Below are 21,842 nucleotides of genomic sequence, written 5' to 3' on the forward strand. Positions count from 1 at the left end.
TGTCTGGTTTGTGAGAGAGAAAAAAAATGTCTTGGGATTTACTGTATCAATTGATGATAAATATCGGTTGGCGGGTGGGTCGTTTTTGTTTTGAAATTGGGTTGAGTTGCAGCACAAAATTATTTTTATTTGACTGCAAAATTTAAATTTTATTTTGAAAATTTTTAATTTAATTGACATTGATCTGAATCGCAATTGGATAAAACTAAACTGAGGTAAAAAAAAAACAATTATTGACAGGAGTCCAATTATAGACACCCTATCTTATTTTAAGACATATTTGATTACCTACTATATTAATAATAATCGTATACATTTTTAAACAATCTTTGCAATTAAGGAAAGGCTTCAAAAAAGGATTCTTAGTTCATACTCCGGTTGATTTCGATGCAGGGGATCAAAATCTACCTCCAAACCAAATTTTAGCCATCTAGAGCAATAATTAGGTTTTCCACGTTCATTTTAGTGGCCGAAATCACGATTCCTACACATTTTTACCGACTAAAGACACTCTGCATGGCTGTCTTAAGGATTCCTAGTTCATACTCCGCTTGATTTCGACTCGGAAGATCGAAATCTACTTCCAAACCAATTTTTAGTCCAATAGATCCATAATTAGATTTTGTAAGTCGAATTCAGTGGCCGGAATCGCGATTTTTAGCCATTTTTTACCACCCAGGGACCCTTTGCATGTCTTTATTATGGAATCTTAGTTCATACTCCGCTTGATTTCGATGCAGGAGGCCGAGATCTACTTTCAAACTAATTTTTAACCTTTTAGAGCAATAATTTATTTTTCTACGTCGATTTTAATGGCCGAAATAACGATTTCTACCCATTTTTAACACCTAGAGACCCTCTGCATGGCTTAACGGTTAAGATCTCTCAGATTTTTAATAAAACCAAAAAAAATTTATAAAATTAATGAAAAACAAAAAAACATACGCAGATATTAAAGGAACAGAAAAATTTTATAAATTTTTAGTGTTTTTCGGTAGGCTGTATATCTTTGTGGAAAATAGTCGTAGCTGATAGAAGTTTTTGTTTGAACCATGGTTATCGCGCAATCATGAGAAATAGTTAATCACAAAAATTTCTTAAATTTTTTGATTTCGTCTTTAGGGTCGATGGGCTCTAAAAAAGGCAGCAAATTATAACCAGATAAATTTAATAACTGAGATTTGCGTTGAATACCTGAAAAGAATTTTTCCGAGCCAGTAGATTCGAAAAAAAAAAAAAACTAAAAAATTAAGAAACTTTTTTGTCTCAAGCAATTTATTATAATTAAGGGTTAATCGTGGCTCGAAAAAAAATTTCTGTGAGAAGATGTTCAAACTAGAGATTTCTAGTTTTAAAATGCTTTCTTTTTTCGATACGACTATTTTTCACAGATACAACCTTATAAAAGCTACAAACTTTAAAAATTTTCTTATTCCCTTAATTTTTTCGATTAATATATACATAGTTAGTTCAACTAGCATAGCTAGTAAATTTACATGAAACGATTAATCTTCAAGAGTACAGTCGAGTCTCGTTATGAGTCCGCTCGTTATAAGTCCGTGAACCAGGATTTCCACGGAAGACCTTCCCCCTCCACAACGTGAAAAAAAAATTAATTTCAGAGTCTCGATATGAGACCGTATATTCATGAAAAGAAATTAAGAGTTTATTTATCATATTAGTCCTATTATTTGTTTATAAGCAAGACACTGTATAGCTGTATTACTATAAGAAACATAACACTCAAGTCAAACGGACTCATAACGAGATACTGGAAACAATCACGTACACACTCACACGCTAAAAAAGTAGGGGAAGTTCAACTCACGACTGTCGCCTGCACTGACAGAGTGGGGGTACACAAATTCTTAGAATTATATTCCCCTACACCCCTTTATGCGGGTTTATAACGAGACTCGACTGTATATCTCGATGTGCAATGCATGTCGCGTCGACAGTATTAATGTACATACCCACCTCAATGCTGCGAACCACCCCTTGATAAAGTGCTCATGGTGTTCATAACCATTCCTATCCGTGATGATAACCATTACTATCTTAGAAGGTAAAATTAAAAATTTTTTAGATATAAGATATATTATGATCTAGATGGTAACTATTACTATCGGCAATATAGTAACTTCGGTTACAATTTCTTGAGAAAGTGATCCACGATTTAAAGAATTGATTCGTGGTAGCTAAATGTTTAAGCTTCATAGCACTTCTCATATACAATTCATATATCTTGATAAAAGCTTTATAAGAATTCGTTGGATTTTATAAGACTTTTTAAGCAAAAATGCGTACCCAATAATTTCAAGCGGAAAACTAAAACTGAACAACACTGCAATTATCTGTAAAACAGGTCAATTCAAACAAAATTCATTGCGGTAATTTTGAAATGACAAAATATTTCAATTAATATTTTTCTGATTAACTTCTGTAGAGTCGTAATTAATTATCAGAGAAGTATAGTATTGCTCCTACTAAAGGTCCGCATTTTCGAAAAATTCCATTAATCAACAGTATCAATCATAATGCAGCAGATAGATCCATCGAAAGTAGAATCCAAAAAGAGAAAAAGTGAGTACTTAAGAGCTTTTGCTTTATGAAATTCTTAATTTTCATTCTGATTCCATGTTTCAGAAATGCTAATAATGGATAAATATTTGCAAGACAAAACTCCAAATATTTGTCAAAGAAAACTCAATAAAGCAACTAATTTAAAGAAACAGGTTCAAATTCACACTGATGTTGCTGCATATGAGTGTGAAATTAGTAAAAAAAATTTACTACAAAAAGTTGTCTGAAGAAACACATAAATATTCATGCTGTTCATAATCTGGCTGACTATGAAATTTGCGAGAAAAAATTTACTATAAATTATTTGAAATTTCACATGAGCATTCATACTGGCAAGAAATTGTATGAGTGTGAAATTTGTAAAAAGAAATTCACTAGAAAAGATAATCTGAAAAGTCACATGGGTATTCATACCGGTGAAAGTATTTACAAGTGTGAAATTTGTAAAAAGGAATTCACTAGAAAAAATAATGTGAAAAGACAAATGGGTATTTATACCGGTGAAAATATCTACGAGTGTGAAATTTGTAAACGACAGCTTACCAAAAACTATTTAAAAATTCACATGAAAATTCATACCGGCGAAAATATGCATGAGTGTCATATTTGTCGAAACAAATTCATTACAGCGAGTAATATGAAGTTCCACATGCGTATTCACACTCGCAAAATCTCATATGAGTGTGACATTTGTAATAAGAAATTCACCAGGAAAGAGCATCTGAAGTATCACGTGAGTATTCATAACTATGAAACCCTGCGTAAAACATATTTACCATGGCATATACTTACTCATCATACTGTAGAAAAATCGCATGAGTGCAGCTTTTGTCACGCAAGTTGTAAGAATCTATCTGTACTGAAAAATCACATGTATATTCACTCCGGTAAAAGATCATATAAATGTGATATTTGTCAGAAAATATTTATCAAGAAGGTTAATCTAAATAGTCACATACGTTATCATACCATCGGAAAACAATACAAATGTAATATCTGTGAAAAAAAATTTTTCGAATCATATCATTTGAAAACCCACATGCGTATTCATACAGACGATAAACCGTACGAGTGTAATATTTGTCAAGAAAAATTTACTACAAAGCAGAATATGATGAAGCACAAGCTGTGTGTTCCTTCTTATAACATCGGCCAAACAAGTTTGAAGCTACAGTTGGCGGTAAAAAGTCAGAAGTGTATTTCTTCTGATAAAAAAATGTATGAATGTAATATCTGTGAAAAAAAGTTTAATCAAGAGAATAGTCTAACATTTCACATGTATACGCGCCATTACAAGAAAAAAACGTATGAGTGTGAGATTTGTCGAGCAAGTTTTAAACTTCTGTTTGCACTGAATTGTCACTTGTTTCTTCACAACTACACAAACTTGTACAAATGTGATATCTGTCAAGAAGTATACACTATAAAGGATTGTTTAAGACAGCTTATGTGCACACATACCGGCGAAAAATTATACGAATGTATTGTTTGTCCAAAGGAATTCTCTCGATTGTCTGGTCTGAAACGTCACATCCAGGACATTCACGTTGACTACAATCGATATAAGAGTGACAATCTTATTAGTTAAACCAATTTAATATTCACAGATGCGAAAGCGCTGGGGGTGTTTTATGATCGCTTTAAATTTTATAATAATTACTGAAAGCTTAGTACATACACGGAGAGAAAATTATGGTAACAGTTACAATATATTATGGGAATGGTTCCCATACTGCATGGTAAACGGTTTTTTTGAAATATTGATTATTTGAACGGCACCCATATATATTATGGTAATCATTCCTATAATTATGGGTATAATTCCCATATGGTATCGGAATAGTTCCTATGGAATCATGGTAATCGTTACCATGTAACTATGATAATGGTTACCATAATATGATGGTTATGTTTACCATAATATTATAGGAATAGTTACCATAATATATAGGGCTTATTCCCATATACACTTAGGAACCATTATAATGTGGTTATAGGATTGGTTACGATATGGGAACTGTAACCATAATGATAGGAATTGTTCCCATACTTATAGGAACTTTTCCCAGAAAGTATGGGTCTATATCCCATAATCCCAAGTAATCATTACCATAACGGTATGGGAGAATATTTCATAAACGTACTAGGAACAGTTACCATAATTTTCTCTCCGTGTACTTAAGTTGTTAAATAACATGTATATTTCACTTGCTATTTGGCTAATTGGCTTTGGCATAAATAAAATGATCTATCTATCTATCTTTTGATCTAATCTTAAATAATCAAAAATATTGAAATGTTTAGAATATTATTTAATATATCGAAATAAAATTAATGTAGTTATTGATTAAATAGTTAAAAATTTTCAATATCATTTGTTGCTCATCAATAAAAATAATAATGAGTAACGCGAAATGGTGTAAAAAAAATAGATTACACCGTTTAAAATCATATGGATGGATAATTTACACCAAGAATTGCTTACAACGTTATTTCATACTATACGCAGCTGTGTAAAGTTGTCGGGGGCCATTTTTACACGAAAATTTTTTACAGTGTAGCTGCGAAGAGAAGGTCTAGCGTTCGAATCCGGGACCCGGCACTCTGTAAAACGTCTATATGCAGGTAGGAATTATAACACTGTAAAAGACTAATAAAATTGTACTTGTAAAGAATAATATAATAATATAATTAATTCCAAATCACAAAAAATTTTGCGGCAAATAAATTAATTTTTTTCACAAAATTTTGAGAGTGCGCATTTATGACCCACTCCCTCATATATTTGCCACCATAAAATATTTAAGTCTACGACCAATTTTGCCCCTTTTCCATATTTACACATAAAAAATATATAAAATATCTCCTTATTCACCCTCTCAATCATTTTTACTCATAAATAATTCTCAATACTACAAAAAATCAATGATATTTACTTTGAATGGGTAAATAAGCATAAAAAACTTATCAACTTTATTTACTTTCAACAGAATATTTACTTTTTACTTCAGTATTTAATTTTCACTTAACATTAAAATAATTCCAGTCTTACTAAAATTTTCACTGTAATAATATATTCAAATATAAAATGAATTTTTGGTGTAAAATATTAAAATGTAGATTACAATTATATAGATTTATATTAAAGTACTATAAAATATTAGGACTCGCACCTTTCGACATACATGTGACTCCATCAACACAAACAGATAAACCAAGCCAGCAATTTGACATCAACTATACATATTCATTTGAAGAAGCAGCTTACGATTTTATATTATCACTCTGTCTTTTTTTCAAAATAATCTACAACTTTTTGCATCAGCAGACCGAGCAATCTTATTGGCACGATTACCATCTGATAAATAATTTTAACTTGATGATTATTTACTTCAATTACTGTTTCAATCAGCGGCTAATAGCTAAAATAATTACAAACTTAACGTCCTTAGAAAGTGAACTAACGGAAAAATCGTGGGATTATTCACTTAAAATAACTTGTGTTAAAAATTATTGTGTTTGTCTGACAACATTTTTCAATATTAATTTTATTGTTATCATTATTTCTAATATCATATTCAATACAGACAATACAGTCGATTTATATTTCACAATAAGTACATTGTTTCTGACGGGAACTTTTGTTTTTCAATACGCATTCATAATGATCCATCTGTACCAAAGATTCAAAATTTTAAATCATTCACTTTTGAGTCTGGTCAATAATCAAAGTAGCCTTGACTTTATTTTTGGCACAAATTGTTTTCGCAATGAGGTTACGACACGAAAATTATTATTTTTGAGGCAAGCGCATAGATTACTATATGAAGTTAATTGCGATGTTACGAAATTCTATTCAGTACCGATTTTTTTTGCTGTTCTGTCATTTTCTCCAATTTTAGTTTATTCTATAAGAGTATTAATTGCAATTGAAATTAATAATGATATATTTGTAACAATAAATAGTTATTTCGATACTAGTTTGTGGATCATTTTTTCATTACTACCGATTTTTACTCTTACATTTTTTGTTACCAAAGTCATTACTGAGGTTTGTACTTTTTTTTTTTTAATTAATTAGAAGTGACTTAATTTGAATTTTTTGTGTGTTTTAGATGAAACGTACAAGGGATAATGTTAGTAAAATTATGGCTGTTCCTTCAAATCGCGAATTATTAAAAGACGAGGTAATTAATATTAAATTTTTGATAATAGTATATTGTGTGACAAGGAATGAAACAAAACGATTAAAGATGAAAATGAGGTAAACTCCTAGTACTATTCTTAGGGAAATCTGAAGCAGGATTTTTTTATGATCTCTTAAGTAATTCTGTTTCAATACCTGGTTAAGAAAGTCTCTTTTCTGCCTTTTTTGTGGAAACAATGGCGCATGTCCTAATTTTTATCATTTGTTTTTTCAAAAGAGAAGAGAATAACCTTCTTTCTCTTAAACAGGGCGAAAATTTGAACTTTCGGTACAGATACGGTGAAAAAATGTTTCATGGCTTTACGTTTCGAAATTTAGCATAGGGAATACCCAGTAGTATTTTTGGCAAAATCGATATACCAGTCTGCATGTTCAATCTTACACAAGTCTAGATTTTCAGTCTTAGGAACGTCTGTGACAAGATTTCTTCATATCTTAAGTAAATCTGTTGCAATAGTTGGTCAAGAAATTTAAGTAAGACGCATAGAGTCAGACTTGTTGCAGAATTGCTCAAGATCCCTGCAGATTTCTACAGTTTCTTTGTGAGCCGTAGGTACTGTATATCAATTTTGAACGATTCTGAGAAAAAATATCTGATGGTTTAAACATTTCTGCAACAACTCTTGCTTGAGAATTTCTGCAGACTGCATATACAGATTTCCATAAGTCATTAAAAAAAATCTGTAGTAAAACTTGATGAAATCTTTGTAAAAAATACTTGTTCGTTATTTCTTATGTAAGTCTTGTTTAAAACTTTCGTAAAAAAACTTGCTAAAGAATCTTCTTGAAGGTACATATTAAGATAATGCTACTAGGGCGAAGTCGAAGGCTAGAGCTGCTGTTACATTAATTTGAAATCATGTTTTATACTGCAATTAAATAGTTTATTTGAACTATTCTTTACGACTTCATGATTATTATTAATATTATTTTTTTTTTTTTTACAGCTGGAAAAATTTTCTATTGAACTGTTGCACAGGAATTTTAATATAACAGCATGTGGATTTTTTAAAATCGATCACAGTCTCTTGAATTTGGTATATCATTATTGTAAATTATCTATAAATAAATATTTAAATGCATAAAAGGTTAGGTATGAATTAACCAAATTTTTTGTTCAGATTCTTACAGGAACATTAATTTACTGTTTTTCTATCAATATTTATCGACGGCAGAATGAAAAGAAATGATTTGATTTTCCGAATAATCAGTAATTTGTTACAATAGAAATTAATTTATTATTCAATTACTTACGTAATTTTGTCAAATAAATATCATGGTCACAATAAATTTTCTAATTGTAAATTAAAAAATATATATATATTTCTATTTATTACTTCCGATCTTAATTGAAGCCATACTTCTACAGACTTATATTAAATAATTTTTATCAAATTTAATTTATGAACATGTGGATGTAATATCAAATCAATAGATCTTATTAAAACATATACTTATTTATTTTCTTATATTAAATTACAAAATATAACTGTTTACAACAGTTTATTTAAATATATATAAATATACTCAATACTGTCATTTTGTTTATAAACCCATGTAATAATTTCCATCACAAGCCACTGGTCAAGAATGATCACAAAAATCCTTTGATAGATACTAATATATGGATTTGCACAAGATGACATGAAAGACAATCTTGTAGCAGTCTTGCGTTAATTTTGTGAAAGTGTCTTGCGGAAATTTCTGCGTGTCTACGTCTTTATATGCCTATAAATCTGTCACAAGATATTAATACAAGATTTAAAGTAAAGATTTTAGTATGACTTGCACATGATATTGTACGATAGAATATTGCAGATATCTTACACATGGCTCGTTGATAAAATCACTTACGCATTTCTTGAGCAAAACTTGCGCCAGAAATTTCTTAAAGATAAACTCACGCATGACTTACGCCAGATTTGCTCAAGTAACGCTACATAACTATCTCTGTCACTTTACCCCTTCTTTTGGCCTACGATATGTACTTAGCGCTTCTTGAGAAAATCTGGCGCAAGCCATGCGTGAGTATCTGTAAGAAATTTCTGGCGCAAGTTTTGCTCAAGAAATGCGTAAGTAATTTTATCAACAAGCCACGTATTAGCTTGCACAGTTCTTTAGATACATAACACAGTTTTTTTTGTAAGTCCTGCGCAAGACTTGCGATTTAAAATATTTTACTAGTGTCTGCAACAAAATTCAGTCATATAAAGACGTAGACAACTAGAACACTGGTGACCAGGTTAGCGCATGATTTCAATAAGATCGTTGTATGCAAATTAATACTCAATGTTAATATATGTATATATATTGTCTTCATACTTGGATCATCATATAAATAAGCCCTGTACCAATAATCTATAAAAAAAAAAAAAAATAGTAAGAATGAAAAAATACCAACAATAATAGTAAAAATAATTATTCAAAATTTTCTTACATAAGTTATCAAATAATTGTCTAGTTTAAAAAATCCACAGGCCGTAAAATTAATGTCCCGTTGAAGAAGTTCAATAGAAAATAGTTCAAGCTAAAATTAATTAAATCAATTAATAAAAATATTAAAAACCTTATCGATAAACAATTAAAATTAATTACTTCATTACTCAATTCTCCACTCTGTACAACAGTAATTATTTTATACAATATATTACTAGTACTCTTGATCTATAATACAAGTGACAATAATTATTGCAAATAAATGAAATTTTATTAAGTAAATAAATAAATAAATAAATATACAAACTTCTTCATTTATTTTAGTTGCTAAAACAGTTAAATTAACAATCGGAAATGACAAAAATATTAACAGTAGATTATAAAATACTTTTAATTTAATTTTATCGCATTGTCCATTACAAATAATCACAGTATTAATATAAACAATCAAATTCGGTCCAATAATTCCAATCGCTATTAACATTGGAAGCGAATAAAATTCTGCGACGTTATTTAATATACCGCAAATAGTTTGATATGATTTATGAATGGAATGGAATTTATCCAGAATATCATCACCAAAAAAATTATTACTTCTTTCCGAAATATTTCGGCTGCTCGCTGAAATATTGTCAGCATTATAAAACAGTAGTAAAAATGATTGATTTAAAACACATAATTTTTTGTAAATGAAAAGTAGCAGTAATGAATACTGTGTTATAAAGCAGCCGACGATGAATATAATGAAGTATTTAATGAACGTGTTAACTTTTAAATTTGAAAAATCATTAACGATATAGCTGATGAAAACAATTAATGAAATTGTTAAATAAAATATTACTGTCATTATTTTGAAATATATTCCATATCGCAATATTAATTTTAATCTGTCACTTGAATTAAAGTCACAATTAACAGCCGATAATTTATTTATTATTTTTATTAATGACTTTTGTTTCAATGAATACATTAATATTATTGTAATTAGACCTATTTTTTGGAAAACGTTATAGATGTGTTGAGGTGTGAAATTGTCATCGAGTGGCCAGAAAATATAATTACATATTAATTCACATAAAATAATTAGGGCGACTATTGAATTATAAATAGATCCGATTAATGAGTATGAAAAATTAACATTCAATTTATTTTTCACGTCTTCATTGTTATTATTCCCATGAAAAGTTGTAGAAAATGGCGCGAATCCGTGAATTTTAAATAAAGATATTAATACTCTGAGTGAGAAAAAAATAGACTTGGAATAATCACACGATAAAATCATTTTTTTTTTTTTTTTTTTTTTAGTACATTCAATATCACGAAGCGTGGGCGAGAAATGAACTGTCATTCGAGCGTAACATTTGGGTGAAAAACTGTCGAGTATATTTAATGGACACATTATTAACAATTCATTCCTGTCATACATTTATCAGAGCTTTTTATCTAACGTTATTTAATTATTTGTTCATATTTTACGGTATAATAAGAACTTAGAGAGTGAATAATTAATATGTGAGGGTTGATAATCGGAAAATGTTTAACGCCGGAAGAAAAAAAATTTTATTCATGGGAAAAATAATTTAGATCTGACGAGATTTGATAAGATCGATGCAGATCTAGTTTTTTCGAATTTTAGTTCTGTATCAGTAAATCTACTCAGGTCTGCTCGAAAAATCCAAAATGGAAGAAGTAATAACGATCATTTGTCTATGAAAATTTTTCTATTCGGTCTGTGCCTGAACATCAATAAATAATTAATTGAAAAAAATATAAATTAGCACTTTTTTTTATAGATCCGGAAATCTTTATTTAATTATGAAAAAAAAGTCTCGCTTATTTATTGGCTATAAAAAATAAATAAATTGGGTTATGAAAAATTTTTCTACAAAAATATCCTATCAAAAAAATCCATGTAGGATAAGATGAGAATCCATATAAAAATCCATTTGAAAACTATGAATTTCTATAAAGATCTATGGCGATCAACATAGGAAAGTATGAATTTAAATAGGAATACAATATGAGATACAATTTCAATATTTGTGTACTAATTGTTGACATTCACTATTTTAAAATTAAAAATCATGAAATTTACTGTAAATATATATTGTTAATTCTTCATATTTTATTTCTTTATAAAAAAAAAGTTGATGTAATTATATGGAAAAATTAATTAAAAATCATCGTTTTAAAAGACTGATTTTCTAACCGGAATAGTTAAGAAAATTGACGCTCACGAGCTGTTTTGATAGACACGAATAAATCTAATTTTTTTTATTAATAAATATTTGATATTTTTCATTGAAATTGATTTTTTTTTTCATTTTTTTAATTATAAAGATTGTTTAAAAATGTATACGATTATTATGAATATAGTAAGTAATTAAATACGTCTTTAAATGAGATAGGGTGTCAATAATTGGTGCTTTTACCTTATACTAAACAGGAAGACTGAATAATATTGACATTGTTTATTAGAATGTCCTCTTGACATTAGCTCATTTTTTTCTTATTTAAGTGCCGTATAAAATTTATGGAAATGATTTAAAGTTGACAACAACCCGGTGTTTAAGTTTGGCGACGATCAAGCACTACCTCTCTGCTTCGCATTCGAGGTGTGCAATTTATAATTTAAACATACGTTAACAGCTTCTTACATCATTAACTTGAAATTAACATGTTTCGAGTGGCCTAAAGCATTGAAGCTCAAAGTTTCTATGAAAAATATAGAAAGTGACACAAAATGAAACATAAATTCAGGCACGGGTGATGTTAGCCTTCGCCTTTATCTCAAGCAGGCAACTTCATTCTGACCTGCACCCTAGTGGATTCAAATCATGGTAAATTACCGTATTTTACCGCAGAATACTGTAATTTACTGAAAATTTAGTAAAGCATCGTAACTTACGATATTTAGAATACTTACTAGAGATTATCGTGCAATACGATATTTACCGTAAAGTACAGCCTTTTACGGTAAAGTGCCGCACTTTTGCCATATAGTACCGTAGTATTGCCGTAATTTACCGTAATTCAGATCCGCTAGGTCACTTACATTGTTGTTTCATCCTTTGTCACACAATACACTATTACTATTTATAAAATAATAATAAAAATATTAAAATTTTTTACCATATTTAATAAATATGTAGGTGTAGATTTAACTATTTCTTTAATACATATTGGTAAGTCATCTAGAGCTATTCCTTTTAATTTACTTTTAATAGTTCTATTTTGTTGAGCCTTATATTAAAAATAAAATAAGTTTGGTAATGACAATATTATTACATGGAAAAATAGTAATATGATTAATACTTTAAACCAACGAAAAGCGAATTCAACAGCCATATTCCCTCCGAAAGATTCGCCTACGATGTAAGTAGGAACATTCATAAATGAAGGAATTGTTTTAAGAAATCCTTTCATTAATGCTACAAGATCGTGAACTACTTGCTTCATGTTTGGTGCCATCGCTGAGTCGTTATCGACATAACTGAAACCAACGTTCACGGGATTGTCAATAAATAAAACATTGTAATCATTGACCCATGTATAATTGCGTTGTTTGAGATTAGTGTCAAGTGGTCCAAATTCATTTAAATTTTTGTAGCCAGTACCTGATTCGCCAGGACCTCCTTGCAACCAAATAATCAGAGGCTTATCGAAGACATTTGAATTTTCTGACTTAACTGTTGGATTTACGTAATAAAGCCACCAGAACATGTGAGCATTCTGAACAGTCATCATAGGGTTTTACATTAATAGATAGAAGTTTTTTAATGAAAATACACGGTGTCTCGGCTTCCCTATTGTTATTTTATTATTAATTAAAACGGACTAAAAAGCATAAAATAATTTATCGGAGCCTCACGAAGGATCCGTGAAACCATATACAAGTCACAAACTTCTTATAAATAGTTCTGAAAATTGATGATTGTGAATTTTTAATAGCTATGGAAATACTTGTAAGATTAGAAGGAAAATCGTGCAGCGCATGCACCAGATAATGAAATCGTGTTTTATCCTGAGTCAAAAAATATATATATTAAAAATCATTACTAAAAAGTTAATCTTGCATCCATGAGTCAATTTGTGATGATGAAAAATTATTGCGACTTTTGTATTATAACGATAATACAGTACACTATTTCCATAAATATAAATCAAGTGTAAAACATTTATTTTCCATACATGTTTCGTTTATATGAATACTATATTCAAAATTTACTTGTAATTTTCATAAAGCATTCCCTTAGCAACCGGAACAGCCGCTTCTTTATTCAGCACTTTTTCAACAATCGCCAGCCCAAAAGCATACGCAGTCGCTGGTCCTCTGCTAGTAATAATATTTCCTGTTTGAAAAATAATTTCAATTAAAATCATATCAATTATAGACAAAAAAAATAAATTTTCATACCATCAGTCACGACAATGTCTTCTGAATATTTATAATAATCAGTCAACTGATCTTTCATTGATGGATATGATGTAATTTGTTTTCCTTGTGCAATACCGTGAGCTTTCAAAGCCGTTGGTGCTGCGCAAATAGCAGCAATAACTCTCCCTTCATTTTCCTGCTTCTTCAGTAATTCTCCAACTTCTTTTGACTTAAAATATCAACAAATTCATTTGATAATTAAAACTATATCAATAAATAATACTAAGGACTAAATAAAAATAAAAAATAATAATAGTAACTTACACTTGCAAGAGCTTTTGAACCTCCCAAACCACCAGGTAAAATAACAGCATCAAAATTATTATTTTTTACGGCATCCAATTGAGCGTCTGCGCAAATTTTAACATCGCGACTGCATTTAATACAGTCATTTCCTGTTATACTTGCTATTGTAACTTCTATCTATAAATAAAAGAATATATTGATTAAAATAAATATATTATTTTTCATTTAATTCTGTAATCGTAGAATTTTTTATTTTTAAATTAAGTGTGTTCTTTAATTACTATGCACACTGTAAAAAATCGTCCTTGAAAACAAAATTTTTTAACAGTTCAGTTAATTAACAAATAATAAATAATTTTTTTTTTACTACGTTTAAAAAAAAATTATTTTTTTTAAGAGTAGACGCTCTTGCACTGAGAAATTATTTTATTGGAAATTTGCAATAATATGATTTCTTGATACAAAAAATAGTTTTTTTACTAAAAAAAATTATTTTAGCAAATAGAACACTATCCCTTTACCTTCCCTGAAAATTACAGTGAATTTTGTTAGAATTAAGAAATTTTTTTGGAATTCAAATTAAACTGGTTCTCCATAAAACGAATAATTTATCCACAATTAAAAATTTTTGATCTTTTTTTTTCAACATTTCAATTTTTCTTTAGAAAAGAAACTAAAAATATGCACACGAATAAAATTTAAAAAAATATAAGTGCAATTCTTTTAAATATTTTTGTTTTAAATTTATCGTTTTTAAAAACAATCCTGAAGTTAGCAGACAATTAAAATTTTTCAAATTTTTTTTTTTTTTTAATTAAAATATAAAATCTAAAGTTGAGATTACGTCATCAAAATCACTAGATTTATTTCGTCAAAGATGCTTTAATTATTTAATCGATTTGGAAGAATCAAATGATCTATAGATAATAATAATTATGGGTATGGAACAGTTAAAAGTCTGTTGGACTGAGTTAAGTCTGAGTTTTGAGTCGAGTCTGGTATGGGTTAAATGTTATGAGTTATAAACTGTAAATTACAAATTATAAATTTAAGCTATTTCACTACATTTCAATACGTTTGAACTCTAACCAACTATTTAGATCGAAATTAGAGTTTTTGCCTGTTTCGTTACGTAGAGAAGATATTAGGCAACACTACTTAAGAATACCAAAATCTAGATCATCAACATATGAAAACTCGTTTTTTAATCATGGTATGCATATACGGAATTTTTTACCGCCAGAACTAACGACAGTGCAAACTTTTGAGGAATTTAAAACTGCTTGTTTTAATCATTTTTTGAATGTCAATAAGTAATTAATTAATCTGTTTATTAAAATATGTAAAACATACACATGTATATACTTTATAAAATTCTTTTGATGATCCTTAGGGAGCTACGGCTCTAGGATGAAATAAATATATTTATCTATCTATCTATCTACATGTATTAATTATTTTGTATATGATCGAAAGAAGTAAAATCTTACAATTGAAAATAAATAAATAAAAATAATAAAATAAAATTTTATAAAATTTAAAAATAAAATTTTACAAAACAATTTTTTCTAACTGCGTCATAAAATTTCATGAAATTTTACAAAACAATTTTTTTTAACTGCGTCATAAAATTTCATGAAATTTTATAAAACAATTTTCTTTCGCAAACTGAAGATTTTAAAAAAAATTTTAAAAAATTGAACTAGAGTTTTATAAAATTTTTCTTCTCCCGGCGTCTGAAGAACATATAAATTTTCACCAAATCTGCGACGTAGTAATGAAAATTCAAATTTTCGCATTCACAACCGGTGTCTAGATTCTTCATTCGCTAAATATTCAAACTAAATATTTAAAAATTTCATCTCCTAGTCAACTGTTCTTGCAAATTTTTAAATTTCACTAAAAAAATTATTAAAAACATGACCATGTAAATTTATGTAATATCATAACCCATAATCAAAAAAAAAAAATGACTTACCCCAGCACGTCTTAGAACATCAGCAGTGATGACAGCTTCCATTTCTTCAGCTCCATCAGCCATCAGCAAAATTGCACTTTTTTTAGCCATCGCTCTTCTAAATAATTTATTTGATAAACAAATCCCAGAAATTAATTTATTAGAATTCGCACCAACTAACGCGAACATGAACCGCACTCACCACAAAATATATATATAACAAATATATATCACATGACATAACATATGATATCAAAAACAACAAACATATAGTCAGTGTTTGAATTGAATTTAAATAATTTTATCAATTCTTAAAAAAAAATTCAGTTTTATCTAAAAAATTCATATATTTATATATATAATTATCAAAAAATTTTCCATTAAAATTAACGTTAAATAATTTAACCTCTAAATTTAAAATCTAAGTACTGGTCAACTAAAAAGTGATAAGAAAATTCAAAAAAATGTTTAAAGTGACAAATAAAATAAAACAATTAATGAAAAATGAATTAATATTTAAATGTACAAAGAAATTATTAACCAGACAATTACATATCAGTAATTATTTAAATGATCCTGTAAAATTGTCATATGTTTCATATGATACTTTTAAATCATCAAGTGAATTATCACCAGTAATAATAATGCACGGTCTGTTTGGATCAAAGAACAACTGGAATTCGCTTGCAAAATCAATTAACCAGCAGACAAAAAGACAAGTGATAACTGTCGATGCTCGAAATCACGGCGAGTCTCCGCATTCATCTGAAATGAATTACCCCGAGATGGCTGGTGACGTTAAAAAATTAATAAACGATTTAAATTTTAAAAAATCAATTTGTGTCGGTCATAGTATGGGTGGTGCTGTCATGATGCTGACGGCATTGAATTATCCAGAGCTCATTGAAAAACTTATCGTAGTTGACATGTCACCAATTAAAACTAGTCCTAGTCTTTACGAAATGACTAAAATAATTGACGCGCTGCGGGCAATTGATTTTAAAAATTACAAAACACTTTCTGAAGCTAGGAAAGGAACTGATCAGAAACTTGCCGGGACTATTGACTCGTTATCACTGAGACAGTTTTTGATTACCAATATTATGGAAGTAACTCAGGGAGAATACAAGTGGAGAGTTAATTTGAATGTAATTGCTGATAATTTTGATAAAAATATCGCGAGATTTCCGGAACTGGTTCCTAGTTTGAAGAATAAAGTCTTTGATGGCAGGACTTTATTTATTGCTGGCGGGAACAGTGATTATGTCAAGCGAGAAGATGAAGATAAAATAAGGAAACTGTTTCCGAAGGTTGATATTAAATATATTGAAGGTGCTGGTCACTGGGTGCAGTCGGAAAAACCTGCGGAGTTTCTGCGTATTGCTTGTGATTTTATTAATAATTGAGTTTAAATATCAATTACAATCTGTAAATAATTAAATAAATTGTTTAGTTTTATTAAAAGTACAGGCAGAATTTATTTTAAAATAATTTTTTTATTTAAACAGTAAAAAAATTATATAACAGTATAAAATTATTAACAATTTGTATATATATTTGTATAATCCCATTTATTTTTATTTTTAAAATAAAATGAGGATGGAATTATTTAGTAATAAATTTAATTTAATTTTTCTATTTGAACATTTTCTTTCGTTAATTCAAATATTTGAATTAATTTTTTCAGAACTTGTAATAACAAAAAAAGAAGGTACGGAAATTTTACAGTCAAGTTCAGAAATATTTGAATTTTTGACGAGAAAAAATAAACATATATTTAAAAACTATTGAGCTCTAGATCGATCTAATTGTAAAATGGCGCGAAAATATTAAAATTTAAAAACTTTTTGCACTTCTTATAAAAATTAAATATTATCACAAATGCGCACATACAGACACTTGAATATCATCTTGTAATTAATTAAAATACCTTCGAATACTTGGAAACTTTTATATCATTGCGATTTTAATTTTTGCGCCATTTTTATATTTATTATTTAAAAAGTTTAAAAAATGACTCAAAGTTTCATTATGTCAAATGTCATCTTTTCGTAACAGTTTTTTACTGGATTAATTTCTAAACCTACACCGTGGCCTTAAAAGATTCATATAAAAATCCATATCCCGCCCAATTAAATTCTACATCACAATCTAAATAATTTGTCTTTCCAACTGATTTCTTTAAAGTTTTGAACTCTGAGTTCCCAACTTGACATCCTTCAGATCAATGTAAGCTCCCGCGATAACAGGCGAATTATTTTCAACAACAGTAGTCTGGAAATAAATTCGTTTGCAATCTCTCCACATGTCCGTGCGTAGAGTTTGCCCCGGAATCACAGGTTTAACGAACCTCGCCTTGACAGAATCAAACAGCTCAGTGTCATTATCAGCAAACATTCTGAGAATATGTCTGGTAGCAAAGCCAAGTGAACAAAGTCCATGAAGAATTGGTTTTTCAAAACCTCCCATTGCCGCGATACTTTCATCAATATGCAACGGGTTCATGTCATCACTACCCAGCCGATAAATAGCCGCCTGATCAACGCAAGTTTGCTGAGTTACTGAAGCGTCTGGTTTTCTTTTAGGTGCGTCGACCAACGGAATTTCATATTTTGAATTTCTGGGACCACCAAAACCTCCAGCGCCTTTAATGACTCCAACCATCTGACCTACTGATAATTTATCTCCACTATCAACATCATATGTCTCATGTTCAATTAACATAACAGCCATTTTTTCTTTGTCAAGTGTCTCTTGTATACGAAAACGTGTTTCGACATTTGCTTCCGTAGGAATTTTTTTCAACACTTTTAAATATTGTTCGCCATGTAAAATTCCCGCTATATTTATATCACCAATATCAGGAAGTGCTGAGCCGAGCATATCAGAACCCAAAGCACCAAGAGGTCCAAAAATAACAAAATAAGTTGGAACGACTGAAAAATTTTCATGATTTTCATAAAGATACTGAAAATCACTTGGATTTTTAGTGGTCGCTCCCACACCCAGTGCGTAGAGAATAACATCTTTTATATTATAACTATATTTCATTGTATATTTTGGATTAAATGATGATGATGAAGAATCATCAGCTTTACGATTAGATAATTGTTCAACGACACTCATTAACTCCCCAGTAGCCTCGGCAATTGAGTCGCAGTGCTTCGCATTTGACATATCAGTGACTTTGTCCCAATTGTCACGTACGTCTTCAGGTGTTACTGAATCATTGATGGATTTACGAAGAATACAACCGTTGGAACGTATCAGGTGACATTTACCAGCCCACCCTAATGCTGATTCGATAATTGAACCATTTTCGGTGCAATTTTCGTGGCAGAGCCAGACGACTACTGGCGCTATCAGCTCGGGCTTTAGTTGTTGGAAAAAATCTGGTGGCACGATATCTTCTGTGAGACGTGATCCAGCTGTTGGGACAATTACGTTTGTGTTTATTCCACTGGATTGTCCTTCGATGGCTAGAGTATTTGCCAGTCCGACTAGTGCCATTTTAGCGGAACTGTAATTGGCTTGACCGAAGTTGCCGTAAAGTCCGCTGTTACTTGATGTGAAAATTATTTTACCGTACTTCTGTTGCTTGAAATATGGCCACGCGGCTTTTGTGGCACGCATCGCTCCTTTTACGTGAACATTTTGAATTATGTCCCAGTCAGCGTCGGACATGCGAGCAAATGATTTGTCGCGGAGGATACCGGCGTTGTTTACTAGGACGTCGATACGCCCGAAGCTGTCGATTGCTGTTTTAATTATTTTGTCACCGTCTAGAACGTTGTCGTAGTTTGCTACTGCCTGTCCGCCCTGGGACTTTATTTCTGTCACTACGGTGTCAGCGACGCGGCTGGCACCGTCACCGTGTCTGCTGCTTCCGAGGTCGTTCACTACTACCTTGGCACCTTTTGAGGCAAATAGCAGAGCGTAAACTCTTCCTAAACCTGCACCAGCTCCGGTAACTACTACTACACGTCCATCAAAGCGTAATTTTGACATCATAGAATTTGTTTACCTGAAAATATTGAAAATTATCATTATAATTTGATTGATATTGTTATAATTTAGGTGTAGAATTTAAATTTATTGATGGTAAAAATAAGCTTGCAGTTTATATTTAATTATTAATCTTTTAGTATTCGATCTTGAGTAATTTTAGATACTTGAGATTATTGAGTGATTGTAAAAAATAAATTATTCAGGTGGTCTGTTGAAAAATTATAATTCAAATATGTTAACAATTATGACAATTAAATTTGATTGATAATTTTGGAGTAATGTCTAAAAAATGAAAAACAGTGATCGGAAACTAAAAATATTTATTAATGTACTTGGCATTGTAATCTGCATTGATTCTCAGGCACTAAAGTATTCAAAATAGTTTTAAATATTTTTGAACATCAAACACTTGAAATAATTTTTATAATTCAAATTTTTAAATCAATAGCATTTGGATAATAATTATTTAAACAAAATATATGTTTATAAGCAATAATTAAACAATTTTAATTGCATTAACAGCAACAAAAGTGTAACAGATGTCATTAGAGTGTGAAACACCCGTCAACTTTAACTCTCAGCAAAAACAATTTAAATCGATAAAATATTATACGAATATGTAAAATGGCTTTATCAATGACTCAATGAAAAGTACTGAAAAATCGAGCATTGAAAAAGAAATTTATTCAGCAATTTTAAAAATAAAACGTCTCGGTGTCTTAGACACTCCAGGTAACTAGTCAAGGGCCGACAATTATTTTATTTGTTGATAAATCTGTTGAGCAATGCCGACAACTTGTTAACTCGTCCAATGAACGAGTTTTATTTTAATTTGTTGCTCAATTGCACCGCGGTTTTCTTGATTGAAACAAATAATTAGTAGTTAATCAGTATGCCAACACATTGAAAACTTTAAAACACAAAAAACAAATTCAAACCCCAGACACAAAGTAAAATTACATTGGCCTATTATCTGTGTACATCAACCAAATAATATTAACAATAAATAATTTTTTGCTTTATAATTTTTAAAGAATTGAATTTAAAGATTTATCATAATTTTAATAATTAATAAATATATCCACGCACTTTAAATTAAATAAAATAGTACCGGCAGAATCACAAATGCTGCGGTTTCATGATGAACCACACAAACATACACAGACATCATTATCAGTTAAAAAAAAAAATAAAACGATCTCGTCATCAGAAGAAAAAAATTTAAATAAATTAACAACTAATTAATTTATAAGAAAATTAATAAGTACTAAAAAAACCAGCGTTCAACTGGAGTAACTTTACAACCAAACAAATTACCATTGTTTTGATTCTATTAAATACTCGCTTATAAAATAATTTATCTAATTCATTTAATCTGAACCTTTAACTTTTTATCATCCAAACAAAAAGTTTTAAAATCTAATTAAATTATTCTGATCAAAATAAAAAATTACTCCAACTTTCTAAATAATATTCAAATATCCTTACAAAAACTTCATACCTTTTTTCCGCCGTTTATTTTAAGTTCAAAAGATCATGAATCGCTTTCTAAAAAAAAAAGTAAAAAAAATTAATAACAAAATATAATTGCAATTATAAAACAAATTAATTACCTTCTATTCCCAGAACGAATTAACCGAATAACATAAAATTTTAAACCGTGTTGAAAGTTTAAACACACAGTTTATAAATAATAAATGAATTTAAAATGTTGGATAATTGAATGACTTGACAAGACTTGATACTTAAATCACTTAACGTCTGGTATCTCGGATCGGATAATGAATAATTAACTATATATTAACTCGAACTATACTCAGATTGTATTAAATAATTATTTAAGTTGTTGTAAACCGCTAGACGGCGACTTGTTCGTACTGATATACGTATGATAGATTTAAAATTTTTTATCAACATAAAACATCAACAGCAACCAAGACCTTAGACCGCTGCCGCTGGTAAACTGC

At 29.4% G+C, this 21,842-nt stretch overlaps 5 protein-coding genes across 5 annotated transcripts; 1 reads left to right on the top strand and 4 right to left on the bottom strand.

The window, feature by feature from the left end:
- Positions 1 to 8,264: 8,264 nt before the first annotated feature.
- Positions 8,265 to 11,098, bottom strand: LOC103579977 (putative gustatory receptor 28b). The gene is made up of 4 exons (XM_053736882.1): positions 9,534 to 11,098; positions 9,386 to 9,454; positions 9,228 to 9,317; positions 8,265 to 9,148 (listed from the first exon to the last, which is right to left on the bottom strand). The coding sequence occupies exons 1-4, from the start codon at positions 10,650 to 10,652 to the stop codon at positions 9,107 to 9,109; spliced, it is 1,320 nt and encodes a 439-aa protein (XP_053592857.1). The 5' UTR covers positions 10,653 to 11,098; the 3' UTR covers positions 8,265 to 9,106.
- Positions 11,099 to 11,418: 320 nt separating this feature from the next.
- Positions 11,419 to 13,278, bottom strand: LOC103579998 (retinoid-inducible serine carboxypeptidase). Its single transcript, XM_014439687.2, has one exon. It carries the CDS (start codon positions 12,971 to 12,973, stop codon positions 12,476 to 12,478), a length of 498 nt encoding a protein of 165 aa, XP_014295173.1. The 5' UTR covers positions 12,974 to 13,278; the 3' UTR covers positions 11,419 to 12,475.
- A 105-nt stretch (positions 13,279 to 13,383) lies between these two features.
- Positions 13,384 to 16,086, bottom strand: LOC103579978 (protein dj-1beta). Its single transcript, XM_014439686.2, has 4 exons — positions 15,889 to 16,086; positions 13,929 to 14,087; positions 13,644 to 13,833; positions 13,384 to 13,578 (listed from the first exon to the last, which is right to left on the bottom strand). Exons 1-4 carry the CDS (start codon positions 16,054 to 16,056, stop codon positions 13,451 to 13,453), a joined length of 645 nt encoding a protein of 214 aa, XP_014295172.1. The 5' UTR covers positions 16,057 to 16,086; the 3' UTR covers positions 13,384 to 13,450.
- Positions 16,087 to 16,171: 85 nt separating this feature from the next.
- On the top strand, positions 16,172 to 17,396 carry LOC103579999 (protein ABHD11-like). Its single transcript, XM_053736883.1, has one exon. The coding sequence runs from the start codon at positions 16,332 to 16,334 to the stop codon at positions 17,271 to 17,273; it is 942 nt and encodes a 313-aa protein (XP_053592858.1). The 5' UTR covers positions 16,172 to 16,331; the 3' UTR covers positions 17,274 to 17,396.
- A 173-nt stretch (positions 17,397 to 17,569) lies between these two features.
- LOC103579980 (peroxisomal multifunctional enzyme type 2) lies at positions 17,570 to 21,842 on the bottom strand. The gene is made up of 3 exons (XM_008561562.3): positions 21,489 to 21,842; positions 21,377 to 21,423; positions 17,570 to 19,891 (listed from the first exon to the last, which is right to left on the bottom strand). Exon 3 carries the CDS (start codon positions 19,876 to 19,878, stop codon positions 18,049 to 18,051), a length of 1,830 nt encoding a protein of 609 aa, XP_008559784.1. The 5' UTR covers positions 19,879 to 19,891; positions 21,377 to 21,423; positions 21,489 to 21,842; the 3' UTR covers positions 17,570 to 18,048.

Source organism: Microplitis demolitor, chromosome 2, assembly GCF_026212275.2.
Source record: "Microplitis demolitor isolate Queensland-Clemson2020A chromosome 2, iyMicDemo2.1a, whole genome shotgun sequence".
NCBI classification, from domain to species: Eukaryota; Metazoa; Arthropoda; class Insecta; order Hymenoptera; family Braconidae; genus Microplitis; species Microplitis demolitor.

Bases quoted from the DNA above. Each gene is read 5' to 3' on its own strand.
- LOC103579999 (XM_053736883.1), top strand. From the start codon at position 16,332: ATGTTTAAAGTGACAAATAAAATAAAACAATTAATGAAAAATGAATTA.
- LOC103579978 (XM_014439686.2), bottom strand. From the start codon at position 16,056: ATGTTCGCGTTAGTTGGTGCGAATTCTAATAAATTAATTTCTGGGATT. The intron at 14,088-15,888 runs GTAAGTCATTTT...TTTTATTTATAG, and splicing joins ATGTTCTAAGACGTGCTGGG to ATAGAAGTTACAATAGCAAG. The intron at 13,579-13,643 runs GTATGAAAATTT...TTTTTCAAACAG, and splicing joins AGACATTGTCGTGACTGATG to GAAATATTATTACTAGCAGA.
- LOC103579977 (XM_053736882.1), bottom strand. From the start codon at position 10,652: ATGTATGACAGGAATGAATTGTTAATAATGTGTCCATTAAATATACTC. The intron at 9,455-9,533 runs GTTTGTATATTT...CTTGTATTATAG, and splicing joins CAACTAAAATAAATGAAGAA to ATCAAGAGTACTAGTAATAT. The intron at 9,318-9,385 runs GTAATTAATTTT...AATTAATTTTAG, and splicing joins GTGGAGAATTGAGTAATGAA to CTTGAACTATTTTCTATTGA.
- LOC103579980 (XM_008561562.3), bottom strand. From the start codon at position 19,878: ATGATGTCAAAATTACGCTTTGATGGACGTGTAGTAGTAGTTACCGGA.
- LOC103579998 (XM_014439687.2), bottom strand. From the start codon at position 12,973: ATGATGACTGTTCAGAATGCTCACATGTTCTGGTGGCTTTATTACGTA.